The following is a 12921-nucleotide window of genomic DNA, read 5'->3' as shown; positions in this document are numbered from 1 at the left end:
TTTTAAATTCATTTGTTTCTTGGATTTCCTGTAGATTATGTTATTTCAAATTGCAGTTTGTCCATTTATGCTTCTCTCTGGCATTTTAAAGTTACAATTGAAATGTCCAGGTACCACTGGCTCACGCCTATAATCCTTGCTACTCAGGAGGCTGAGATCTGAGGATCACAGTTTAAAACCAGCTCTGGCAGGAAAGCTTGGGAGACATCTCACAAAAAAGAATGGCCAGAAGTAGAACTGTGATTCAAATGGTAAAGCATTAGTCTTGAACAAGAAAATTCAGGGACAGCACCCAGGCCCCGAGTTCAAGCTCCAGAACCAAGACATACACAAAATAAAATGTCCAGAAATTTGACTCAAAGCTTGTGTGTGTGTGATGTGTGTGGTGTGTGTGTGTGTGTGTGTGTGTGTGTGTGTGTGTGTGTGTGTGTGTGTTTGGTGTGGGGAGAGGAGGTTGTAGGGCTTGAACTCAGGGCTGTGCACTATCCCTGAGCTCTTCTGCTCAGGGCTACTAATTTGAGTCACAGCTCTACTGTGGTTTTCAAGTGGTTAATTGGAGATAAGAATCTGTCCTGGCTGTTTCAAACCATGATCTTAGCCTGAGTAGCTAGGATTACAAGCATGAGCCACCAGTGCCTAGTTAAATGTTGCTGGGGTCTTCTGCTGAAAGCTAGCACTCTACTATTTGAGCCACAGCCATACTTCTGGCCTTATTTGATAGTTAATTGGAGATAAGAGTCTTACAGACTTTCTCACGCTACCTGGTTTGAACTGAAATCCTCACATCTCAACCTCCTGAGTAGCAAAGACTACAAGCCTAAGCCACAGGCGCAGAGTTCAAACCATTTTTTGCATAGCCTATTGTTGATGGAGAAGACTCATTTATTCCAGAGTTTTTAAAACGGGGGAGATTAATGATGAATAAACTACATATCTAACAGAACACTTGGGTAGAGTTGTAACAGGAAAAGCTAATTCTAAATTTGCAATTCTTTTCTGTATTCACCAGTGCTTCCAAGTGTTGATTCACATATATTGTTTACGTTTCTACAAGGTTCCTGGAAAGGACATTTGTAGCTGTTTTATATCATTTAAAGACTAATGATTTGTGTGATTTTTATATTTTCCCTCTCAAACTTAGTATTGCTTTCCTCAGTTATTATACTGTTTCTGTCTGCATTTTATGCCATGACAATTTCCAAACTAGAAGACTCATTTACTATATATGTTTATTATGTATTTCTGTAATAAAGAGGGAAATCTCTTTTAAAGATCAAAGAATATACAAAGATATATGCTGATACATCTGCTTTTCATTTCTCTCCCCACAAATTCCCATTTTCCTGGGACAGGAGAACTTTAGAAGCTTTTCCTTATTTTATTATGAACCTTCTTTTCAGAATTGCATAGGTTTGGATCATCCATTATTAAGATGCTTTGCTGCTAGCTCAACACACTGCTAGACCACCTTACTCAAACAATTGTGGCAATACTTTTCCTATCAGCTAGATACATTTTGCATACATTTTGTTAATAAGTACACGGTTTCTAGAAGTTTGGGTTGTGGAGGTTTTCTTGGTGTGGATCAATTTGTCTCCTTCCCACTGGCTCTTCCACAGTTCCTCTTCTTATTATGTCTTCTCTATCATCGGTGTAAATTTTAACTGTTGTATTTAGCCTTTATAACTCATCAGTGTGAAGAATTTTCCAAGTCTGGTTATTTTAATCTATTTCCTGACAGAGATCTAGATTTCAATTTTGATAACTATAGACCAATAATTAAATCAGAAAGTAAACCAACCCAGTAATCAAATTATATATAACTATAATACATTATACATAGGATACTATATATGATTTGAATACATGTTTAAATTATGAGTGGCATATAATATTTTGAGTCTCAAATGTATTGCTTGATAAAACAAGATAAACACATTATTGGGGGGAAAAGTGATATACCATTATTAGATGAATATATATATATATGTATATTCTCTCTTTACTTCTCTCTCTTAAGCCAACATAATGAAATTCACCAAATGCTGTTTGGAAAAAAAAAGGGGGATTATAAATTGGTCACCTATAGCTCAGGCCTGTAATCCTCGTTATTCAGGAAGCTGGAACCTGACTTCTCAGGTATTGGATCCTGAGAGGAGGCCCCACCCCCACCGACCCAGGAACAGAGAGACCTGCGCAGTGGGAGGCCGGCGGGTGCGCATGCGCAGACCTGCAACTCTGGACACGGCCCGCCATGGCGGTGCAGAGCGGCGACGAGGCTGGAGGGGAGCGAAGGCCGCGCCGAGGTCGTGGGACGGGGCAGCGGCGAGGAAGGGCAGCCGTGGGGAAGGGAGGCCTCTGGGGAGAGCCTGCCGTTCCCTGTGTGGCGTGGGAAGTTGCGGGCGTCGGCTCGGGATTCGCTGTGGGCCGCGTGCGGCGTGCGCGGCCTTGGGCGCCCGCGTCCGCCCTGTGCGCCGAGGGACCGCGTGGAGCCGCAGGCCGCGGGCTTGAGCGGAGGTGAGTGGCCCAGGTGCCTCCCGGGCCTGCAGGGGCGGCCCCGCGGGGGCCCAGGGCTGGTGTCGGGTTGTTACCAGCAGCTGTGAACACTTCTTGACCTTGCATCTCCAGGTGTGCCCGCCCCGAGGCTGGAGCGCAGGGCCGCGGCGCTGCCCCCGAGCATTCGCCGTCAGGGCTGCTGCCTGCCCCGCTTGGACCACAGCTCCACTTCTGGATGTTTGGCTTGGTGCGCCCGGACACTGCCCCTGAGCTCTCCAAGGCTCCAGCGCTCTACCCCTGGACCCACAGCGCCACCGCCGGTTTTCCTGCTGGTTCGATGGAGACTGGCTTTGAACCCGGGTCCTCACATCTCAGCCCTCCGAGTAGCTAGGATGACAGGCGTGAGCCTGGTTTTTGAATGTAAGGATCTCACAGACTCCCCTGCCCAGCCGGGCTCTGAACCACCGTCCTCGTATGTCCACCTTCTGAGTAGCAAAGATCACAGGCGTTTGACTGATAGAAAACTTTTTTTTTGTCAGTCATGGGGACTGAGCTCAGGATCCGGGCACTGTCCCTGAGCTCTTTTTGCTCAAGGCATAAACAGTTTGCTGCTTTCCAACTCCAAAACAGAAAAAACAGTAACATTAAAGCCAGTAACATTAAATAACAGTAACAACAAGAAGCAGTAAAATGAACACCAGACACACTTGGTAGAATTTACCGGTGTCATTTGATTAAGGGCTCTTATTGCGGAAAGAGTTTTCTCACTTGCTTCTGGGTTTAGTTCTGCCAATCTGTTTTTTTAGAAGTTGTATTAACTTTTCAGATAAGTTACCAATTTTGTGACACCATCTGACCTTTCAGTCACGGTACTTTTGGATTGGTATCACAAAATGTTGAGATTGCCGGCATAAGCCACCACATCTGGGCGAAGCTCGTAATGTTTTGTATCTTCTCTTCTGAGCACATGATTTTTTTGTCATGTGAATATTGTTCAGTGTCTCAATTAGGTATTAATGTCACCAGTCTCAGGAGCCCATATCCAAGGCATCTCACTAGCTCTAAAGCACCCTACCAGTTTGATAGAGAGGAGGATCAATGGAGAGAAAAATCATGAATTTTGGTAGGGCTACCTGAGAATGTCATAATACAGAATACAAATACTAAATATGATGTAAGGTTGTTGCTTTCTCACTCAATCCAGATGCCTGTGAATCAGATTCATATGTCATGCTGTGTATGTGGTTTACATTAATATTCATTTTATTTCTGGTCATTTCTTTACAACAATCATCCATGTAGGGACATGTCCTACGTGTACCCCCCCTACCTCTTGTAGAAATTCAGATTCATGTTTTTATTCTGTATAGTTTTTCTCCCCAAAGATCTCAATTGTGACTTTTTTTTCTAGAAACACATTCTGTGCTTCAGTGTCCATTTGCCTAAATAAAGCTAAGCAGGCAGTACTTAGGGGCTCAGCTCACAGAAGGTACTGAGGCCACAATGACAGCAGGGGTTGGGGCCAAAGCCATCCATATTCGGCCACCCCAGCTCATGCAGCATCCATTTCAGTGTGCTATGCAGTTGGGCGAGTCTCCCCAGATGAAGGGTCCCTGGGACATCGTCATAACTCTGCAGTGGGGCAGGATACATCATGCGACATAGCTTGGTCAGCTCAGGGTTCTGGTGGAGGCTCCTTAGCATGGCCGTGGAGACTGCGTTCCCACAGAAGTCAAATGTCTTGAGCTGAGCACAATGACTCAGGGCAGGTAGAATGGCAGTGAGTTGAGGATCCGTAATCCCACACTCACTTAAGCTAAGATTCTGTAGGGTGGCAGACACTCTTTCTAACAGAGCTTGGAGAGACTCAGCATGTATGCTGGTCATGTTAACCCTGGTTAGATTAAGGTCCTTTAGTTCACTGATTTGGGGACACTCGGTGAGATGTATCAAGTCTGATTCCAAAAGCAGGCAATTGGTGACTGAGAGGATCTTCAAGTGACACCTCAAGTACCTGGGGAGAGACAGAACAGTTACTGCTGGGTACTGGTGGTGCTGGGTGGCAACTTGTAGACAGGACTCAGGCCTCAAACAGGGAAAGCAGAAGTCTGCATAGTGCCTCCAAGATATCATATTGAATGCAAGAGCTGCAATTAAGCAATTCAATGGATAACTCAAGTCTGTTCTCCATTGTTTTTGCTGTTTGTGTCAGATTTACAAACAGATTGTTTTTTGTTTATCCCACTGAGCAGAGTAAAACCTACACTTCTTAGGAATTGTTAGCACAAATCAAAATGACCAAAACCAAACCAAACCAAAACAAAAACCCATAAAATAGCCAGAATCCATGTCATAGCAAGGAAAGGCTTCCATGAAGCTTAGTTTCTGCACTATAATAGAAAAGCTTTACAGTTAATAAAACAGAAAAAAAATTAAAAGCAATAGCTACTGGAAAACAAAGGATAAACTTGGACAGAGTCAGCAGTGATCAGAGGTACTGCCAGGCTACTGGGGGAAGACATACAATCTATCACAGCTCAGTTCTTCACTCCTCTTTCCCCTCATCTTCAGAATCATACATTCCCCACATATTCACTTCTCTGGACTTCAACACTTTATAGATGTATGAGGTTTGAAGGGAGAGGCTCAATTTCTCAGTCTGGATGAGAGTAAAGTTTGCAGACTAAAACGCAATGTTTGATAGGCATTCTTCAATGTCTTCCACGCTTAGTTTTAATCATTTTGACTTAAGTCATTTCCTAAGGAAGAATTCTCAGAGCCAACCTCCTGAGGCTAACTTCCCCTTTGAATAGTTTTCTTAGTAGATACTTTGTTGATAACCTGTATTCAATATTATAATTCTGAATATGGTTTATCCCTCCCAAACTTCTTGTTGAACTCCAGCCTTCACTTGTGCTATTAAGGAGCAGTATCAGGTGGGACCTTTAGGAAGTGATTAGAGATCTACTCTCAACCATGGTTAATAGAATTATATAATGAGGTCATTAATTGGTAATGGGTTATTTCAACAGTAGGTCTATATAAACTGGTCTGTGGACTTCTCTCTACCTTCCACCCCCTATTACTTTTGGGTTTTTTAAAAGATAAGTTCTCACTATGTAACTCAAACAGGCCTTAAAAGTTGCCAGAGGCTTCTGTCTACAATCTTAGCTACTCAGGATGCTGAGCTCTGAAGATCAAAGTTCAGAGTCACTCCATGCAGAAAAATCTGTGAGACTCTGATCTCCACTTAACCACCAAAACTTAAAATGGGAGTAGAATTGATGTTCAAGTGGTAGAAGGCTATGCTTGAGCAAAAATTGCTCAGGGTCATCACCTAGGCTGAGTTCAAGCACACCCATTTGCACGTGCACACCCAGGCTAGCTCTGATGTACTGTTTCATCCTCCCAAGTACTCAAATTACAGATTTGTGCTCCCATTGCACAAGTCTTTGCCATTGATGTTGTGAGTTGCTAGATGCAACTCCTCAACTTTGGAACAGAATTATGAGCCACACTAAAGTGCTTTTCTTTCAAACTTACCCTCTGTTCTACTATCAACAATAGAAAAGAGATGAAGATAAACTTTAACCTCTACTTGAGTAGTCCCTTTACTTGCATACTGGCTGCCATACTCGGGAATAACAAAATATGTTGATTCCTAGGGCTTGTTCATTCTTGCACAATCAGTTTTGGGCAGAGATCACATACCCCTCATTTTAGTTGAAATTAAGAAAGGCCTACTCTGGTAGGTATCCACCCCTTACCTGAGAATGTGGTTCAAGCAGCCTGCCACAAAAGAGACAGAATCAAAACACAGCTCCTGGAGGTGAGGCAGATTGAGTAACTGTGAGCAGAACTGGTTGACATACATTTTCTTTTCCTCCAGGGATGTGTAAGGATAAGTGTGGTTGTGAGAGAAGAGGAGTCTGTGCAGGTTGCGCATCTGGCCCAGGTAGGGAGCAAACATCCCCAGAGTGGACAGTTTCCAGGATCCGCGCACTTCCAATTCCTGGAGTGTATGGAGCTGCACCACTTTCATGATCCTCTTAATGTTTTGGAAGGGAATTGGTAAAATGCTCAGTTTCATACAATGTAGATAGAGCAAACCTTTCTTCTGCTTGACCTTCCTAATGAGAGAGGTGAGCAACTGGTCATACATGCCATTCTTTAGGTGCAAGTCTACAAGTACCTCTATGCGACCCAAAGGCTGCTGATCCCTCGTTCGGGAATCATCCTCTTTTGCCTTTGTCTTCATCAGCTGAGCATCCTCTGTCTCCTTCCATGAGCACAGACTAGACCTGCTACCAGACCACATGGTCCAGAAGTTCTGGTGCATTTTGGGGCGTAAATCTAGCGTTTGTAGTTTCCACCGCCTGTGAGGAAAACCAGAAATCAACAAAGTGACAGCAGGAGTCTCAGCAAAGACTCAGGCAAAGAGCAAATGATAGCTGTTCCATTCTTCACGGAGGCCCTGCGGCTTACTCTGCTTTGTCCCCTAAGGTCCATCCTGGTACTTGCTGCTTCTCTACTTTATGTTACAGTGCTAGGGTTTGAATCCAGGGATCTGAAAGTGTAAGGCAAGTGCTGAGTTACGATGATACCCGCAGCCCCTGCTTTTCATAACTTGAAGTGCCACTAGGAGAGAGGGAATATATGTTCCTTCAGTAATCTGGGCATTGTCTTGTGGCTCATTCCTGATCTGACGTCAGGGTTAGCTTCCTCAGTGTGACCACCCTATGCATTTCTCTGTGCCCTTCCCCTCAGCCGTGTCATGCTCAGGATCGCAGTGCTTCCGGGCTTGTGGGTCCTCCTCACCTGGGGCGAACCTCCTGAGCAAGCAGCGCATCAAGTCCATTGAGCACAGCGTGGAAGTTCTCCTGGTGAGGCTGCTGTTTCCTCATCAGGGCTCCTAGAGGGAGGCAGGCAAAGGGCCAGGCCTGCACCATGGCCTTCAGAGTCTCTCTGCATCTCTCAGAATAGGCAGCCATGAAGAGAGGAGGGAAGATGTCCACAGGCAGCTCCTCCAGAGCAGCGATGGCCAAGGCCTCCTCCTCCACCAGGCTCTGCGCAGCCAGCTCCAGAAGACTGGGTAGGCGGTGGTACATGCTCATCCTGATGACTCTGCCCGAAAAGATGATAGAGGTGTTATGCCCAAGTCTCAAGACGACCACCAAGAGACCACCGAGAGTCAGACGATCCGAAATGCAAAAGCAAGGCTTTATTCAGGCGGGCTAGCTTGGGCTGGTCCTACACTCCCAAACAGAGGGAGCCTAGAAGAAGCCCTGAACAGCTTTTCTACCGAAAGACAAAGGCTATAGAGTTACATTAACACAGCAATTCAGCAATTAGTGGAGTGAGATAAGGTAGGGGTTAGGGACAGTTCAAGGCAGGTGCTAAGGGAGATGCCCATGCAGGTAGAGTCCTAATTAGCTGTCTGAGTGTAGTTTTATGGTATGGTTCTAGAAAACAAATGCCATCCCCTGAATTTACACGAGTTCTGGTTAATTTTAACACAGACAAGTCAGTTCCTGGGACTTAATTTCTTTAATTTATGTGCACTTTTGGGTCACTCACAGTTTACATAAACAACAAGAGGGTTGCTGCTTCTGAATGGGGGCACTTTTTTAGCTCTTCAGAGAAAGCATGCATGGAACAAGGAGCGTTTGTCAGGACAAGCCCATGAGCAGCTTCATTTTCTCCCATCCTTCAGAGGAACCAACCCAGGGCTAACAGGATTGCTCTAGCACCAGCAGGAGAGTCCTTGGTTTACCCAAATTCCATTCTTCATCCAGTCACCACAAAACTCCTGTGTTGGAGGCCGACGTGGGGTCAGTGACCTTGGCCCCCCACAATTGTGTAAGCTGTTATCAGGATGACTTTGGGCAATGTAAATCGCTTGTTATTTAACCTAATTGTGACTTGATTGCTGTTTTGTACGAATGTAGCCCCTAGCAGTTCCCTAGTTTTAAGAAGAGTATTTAAGGTGGGAACTTGAAATAAACTGGGCTACAGTCTTAAGCTCACGGCCTTAGGCTACAGTCTTAGGCTGGAGTCTTGGGCTGCTGACTTAGGCTGGAGTCCCCCAGAACCCCATCTGTTTGTCTCTTTTCTATTTTCTTAGCCCCTACCCCCTATTTCAGGAATCCTGGTTTGCTTCGGGCTGGCTCCGGCGCCCCTGCTATGATGTCTGCTGGCACTAGAACCAGCATCTGGCCCAGAGCTTGATATGGCCGGGTCCATAGCACCCACTGCTCTTCTTATTCTACCGCCTCTGGAAAATGAGTCTTAGGGCAGTTCAAAGCTGATCTAGTGCCCTTAGGGGGGAAAGTTGAGAGACTAGTTTTACCAAAGATTAGTACTAGAAGTCACTGGGGTTCCAGAGCCCCAGATACCTTGATGTTCATCTCATCTAAAAACAAAACTCAAGTATGTTTTCTACAAACCTAATATATATATATATATATATATATATATATATATATATATTGGCCGTAAGTAATTTTATGTAGCATTTTACTACTTTTATTCATGAAGTAAACCCTTCATGGTATAGAATTTTTCTCTTGTGGAATTTTTCTGGTATACAAACTTTCAGATTTTTGGAAGAATTTCTCATATTCAGATTAGGGGTGCTTACCTGTATTAGCCAAGGACATTATCAATGAGAATGGTACATGACACAACCCAGCCTCTTTATAAAACTCCTGCAAATAATTCAGGTAGGAAGGAAAGGGTTCAGAGTAGAAGTCATGCAAGAATCCTCATATGAATAAGCCACACACACACACACACACACACACACACACACACACCATGTACAAGTATTAGCATTTGAAACACTATAAAACATTTGATATGTATATGTCTATTACAGTTACCACTTTAACAAGAGGTAGAGGGGAACAAATAAATGTAAACAAAATCTCCAATTTTATTTTTCTTCAAAGTAATGTTTTTGAACTGACCACATTTGTATGTGCTATGGCACTTATATTCTAAAGCATGTAAACAATGTAGAATACTAACTCAAGGTAGCATATGCATTACCTCATACACTCATTAATTTCTGATGAGAACACTTAAAATCTACTGTTACTAAGTTTGGGGTATATGGTATATTGTTACTGTAATCACCATGTTTTGAGTTCTAAGTTACTAAACCTTTTTAGTTTTCTTCTAGAAGTCTCTTTCACAAAGATCAAAGGAAAGAAGAGGAATAAAATTAACAAAAAAAAAAAGACGGTACTTAAAAAAATACTATCAGTAGGGACCGGGAGTTTAGCCTAGTGATAAAGTGCTTGCCTAGCATATATGAAGACCCAAGTTCAATTCCTCAGTACCACATACACAGACAAAAAGCCAGAAGTGGTGCTGTGGCTCAAGTGGTAGAGCTCTAGCCTTGAGAAAGCCCAAGGACAGTGCTCAGGCCCTGAGTTCAAGCTCCAGGACTGGCAAAAAAAAATTTAAAATGCCATCAGTAATTAAAAGAGATTTTATTACCAAAGAAAGTCTAGCTTGTAAAATGACAAATCATAAATGTTACACAGTATAATGACTTGGTATATAATAAATATTTATTCTCGAGCAAAATTCCCACAAATAAGGTATTTTCCTCAAGAGGGAAGATTTCATTTTAAGCAGGTTTAGTTTTAGTTCTCCTCTAGAAATCACTTTCACAAAGACCAAAGGGGAAAAGAAGAAAAATTGCAAAAAACAATTTCACTTTTTGAAACGCCATATGTAATTAAAATAGATTTTGTTGTGGTAGAATGTGCCTGTAAGTCTGTAAGTAAACACACTGATTGGTATGCAGGCAGTTACGAATGAATTAATTGAAGTGTAATAGACTCAACGGAGAACTCAAATAGTGTAATTCTTTAGAAAGACTAAGAGCTGAACAAAATAAGTACCAGTAAGTGGGTACTTGCAAGAGTGGAGGATGGGTCCAAGAGGGGAGGAGTAGAAGAATGGAGGAAGCAGGGAGAATACAGGCAAGAATGTATTGTCTATACCACAGAATTGAGGAAAATAAGGGAGGGGTTAGGGTGAATGGGGTGAAGATGTTGATAGGGTGACACTGACCATGATGCATTGTATATATAAACTATAGGTATATATAAAAACTGAAAACTTTTTAAAAGGGAAGGGAACCAGGTGCTGGTGGCTCACACCTGTAATCCTAGCTACCCAGAAGGCTGAGATCTGAGGGTCGTGATTCAAAGTCAGCACAGGCAGGAAGGTCTGTGAGACTTGTCACTCCAGTAAACTACTCAGAAAAGCCGAAGTGGCACTGTGGCTCAAGCGGTAGAGTGCTAGCCTTGAGTACAAAGAGACTCAGGGAAAGTGCTCATGCCAAGAGTTTAAGCCCCAGGACTACTACTACTACTAATAATAATTTTTAAATATCTTGGGAAAAAATCCTAGAGATAGAAAATAATTCTGTCAGAAAGGCTCCTCTTTTACTAACATCACCTTTTCAATGAGGTTCAGCAGATGAGTTTGAGAAGACATAGACATTTGGATGACATGGCCCAAGTTTTGTTTATTCTCTTGTTCTCTTGTGTTGGGCTATATCTGTGTTTCCACTTGTGTTGGCATTTTTTTCTATGTATGTCTGTGAGCAATTGAAGTATGTTTCTCATCACTCCTTGTCATTACCCTATCTCTAATTTTTTGTGTTAGGGATAGAAGACATCAATTCTTAGAGTTCAGAGGCAATGCAGGTATATGAACGCGTATGCCTGACACTACCCAAGGACACAGATACTTGTTCTTGGGACGAAATTAATAATCCTGTCCCTATATAGATTTCCCAGGGACAAGATGAGGTGCTAGGCAGGTTTTGGGGTCTGATAGGAGTTCTGATAAAGTATACCTGAATTACCTTTGTCTTTTTGAAGCTGAGACACTGGCTACAACCAGTTCTGCACAGGGGTAGTGGGTGCTGCAGTCATCAGAAGCTCAGCAATCCTTTGTCAAGATCCTGTCAGAGGACAACCACTCCAAAGGGGACAAAGGACCAAGCAGAACTTGGAACTCAGGTATCTAGGCAGCCAAATTCCAGAGCCAGCCCCAGCTAGTTCATTAGTGCACAGACAGTAGAGAAAACCGGATATTCAATTCCTACTGTCTCAGATCTCAGGAGTTCCTGGCAAGGAAGAATTGTCCACTCATGGACACACTGCCTGGCCCTCAAATCCTGGAAAAACAAAACAAACAATCAAACAAACGAAAATACTCCTGAGCTACAGCTCCACTTTATGCCTTTTATTTTATTTTTTTGGGTTGGTTATAGGGCTTGAACTCAAGATAGGGCCTGGGCACTAGCCCTGAGCTCTTTTTGTACAAAGCTAGGACCTGAAATAAGTGGAGCAGTGGGTGGCTATGGATGGGGCCAGTGGCTCTCATGCTGCCCCCCTGAGCACTGTGCCAGCTCCTGGTACTAGCAGAGACACAACTGTGTTAGTGTACCACTGGGTGAAGAATGGAATTTGGGTAAACTGAGGACTCCGTTGCTGTTTCTAAAGCAATGATATAGGCCCTGAGTTAGTTCCTCTGAAGGTTGGGAGACCATGAAATTGCTCATGCTTTTTTTGAAAAGGCTGCCTTGTCTCCGTTCTCAAGAGATTCGTCAGGATGAGTGTATTCAATACACTAAGACTTCTGGAAGGGCCTGCTTTGGCCATAGCTGTGGTTCCTAGAAGAGCTTCTGTTGCCTCTGTTGGTGTCAGCCTGTGCTTAGGAAACACATGGAAACCCTGAAAGCCTGCCTTTGACTGCCCCCTTCTGGGCTCCCTGACGAAGGGCCTTTCGAACTGTGCCGGGAATTCTGAACCCTGTGATTGGGAAACAGGGATGGTTTGTGCTGTCAGAGACCAACCAGCCCACGACAAAAATGGGAAAAGCGGATCGATCCTGGATGGGTGCAAAACAGTCACTGGCTGCGAGGACAAAGCTGCGTTGTGAGATTTTGCCCCTAAGAGTTCATGCCACAAATTCGTCTGTGGAGTAATTAGTGGAGAAGTAATGGGTGGCCGTGCTTGTTAGGGTACAGGAAGGCGCAGGGCATGCGGTTATGCAGGTTCTTCACTAGATACTTACTCCTGAGGTGTACTCACGCACATACTTCTTTTATATCTGTGGGAGCTGCGTGTGCACGTGTCCTTGGCCAGTAAGATGCACTATAAATGCATTACCTATAAACCATAACTAAGAAATGCCTTCGGAGCACTTGATTTAGCGAAGGCTTTTGGGCCAGGCCTGGTTCTTTTGCCCGGGCCCCTCCTGAACGGGCCTTGCGTGACCTTCTTTGCCAGCTAGGCTGTTTCTGTCCGTTTTAAACCTGCGAGTGTGTAAGTCATAACCTTGTCTAATCCAGGAGGGATTTGTTTGGGTTTTCGGTCGTACTGAAGTTGGAACTCA

General features: G+C 43.9%; 1 protein-coding gene across 2 annotated transcripts; it reads right to left on the bottom strand.

Moving 5' to 3' along the window:
- Positions 1 to 3676: 3676 nt before the first annotated feature.
- On the bottom strand, positions 3677 to 11473 carry LOC150044198 (melanoma antigen preferentially expressed in tumors-like). Of its 2 annotated transcripts, XM_090321582.1 has the most exons (5): positions 11384 to 11473; positions 9137 to 9203; positions 7315 to 7620; positions 6264 to 6872; positions 3677 to 4510 (listed from the first exon to the last, which is right to left on the bottom strand). In XM_090321582.1, exons 3-5 carry the CDS (start codon positions 7608 to 7610, stop codon positions 3964 to 3966), a joined length of 1452 nt encoding a protein of 483 aa, XP_090177708.1. In that variant the 5' UTR covers positions 7611 to 7620; positions 9137 to 9203; positions 11384 to 11473; the 3' UTR covers positions 3677 to 3963. The 2 variants fall into 2 exon arrangements, with proteins under 2 accessions (XP_090177708.1, XP_090177709.1); XM_090321583.1 differs by lacking the exon at positions 9137 to 9203.
- Positions 11474 to 12921: the final 1448 nt, after the last annotated feature.

Source organism: Megascapheus bottae, chromosome 30 (assembly GCF_031878675.1).
Source record: "Megascapheus bottae isolate mThoBot1 chromosome 30, mThoBot2.hap1, whole genome shotgun sequence".
NCBI classification, from domain to species: Eukaryota; Metazoa; Chordata; class Mammalia; order Rodentia; family Geomyidae; genus Megascapheus; species Megascapheus bottae.
Note: the sequence above shows the minus strand (reverse complement) of the source record. Positions and strands in the feature narration are given on the sequence as shown.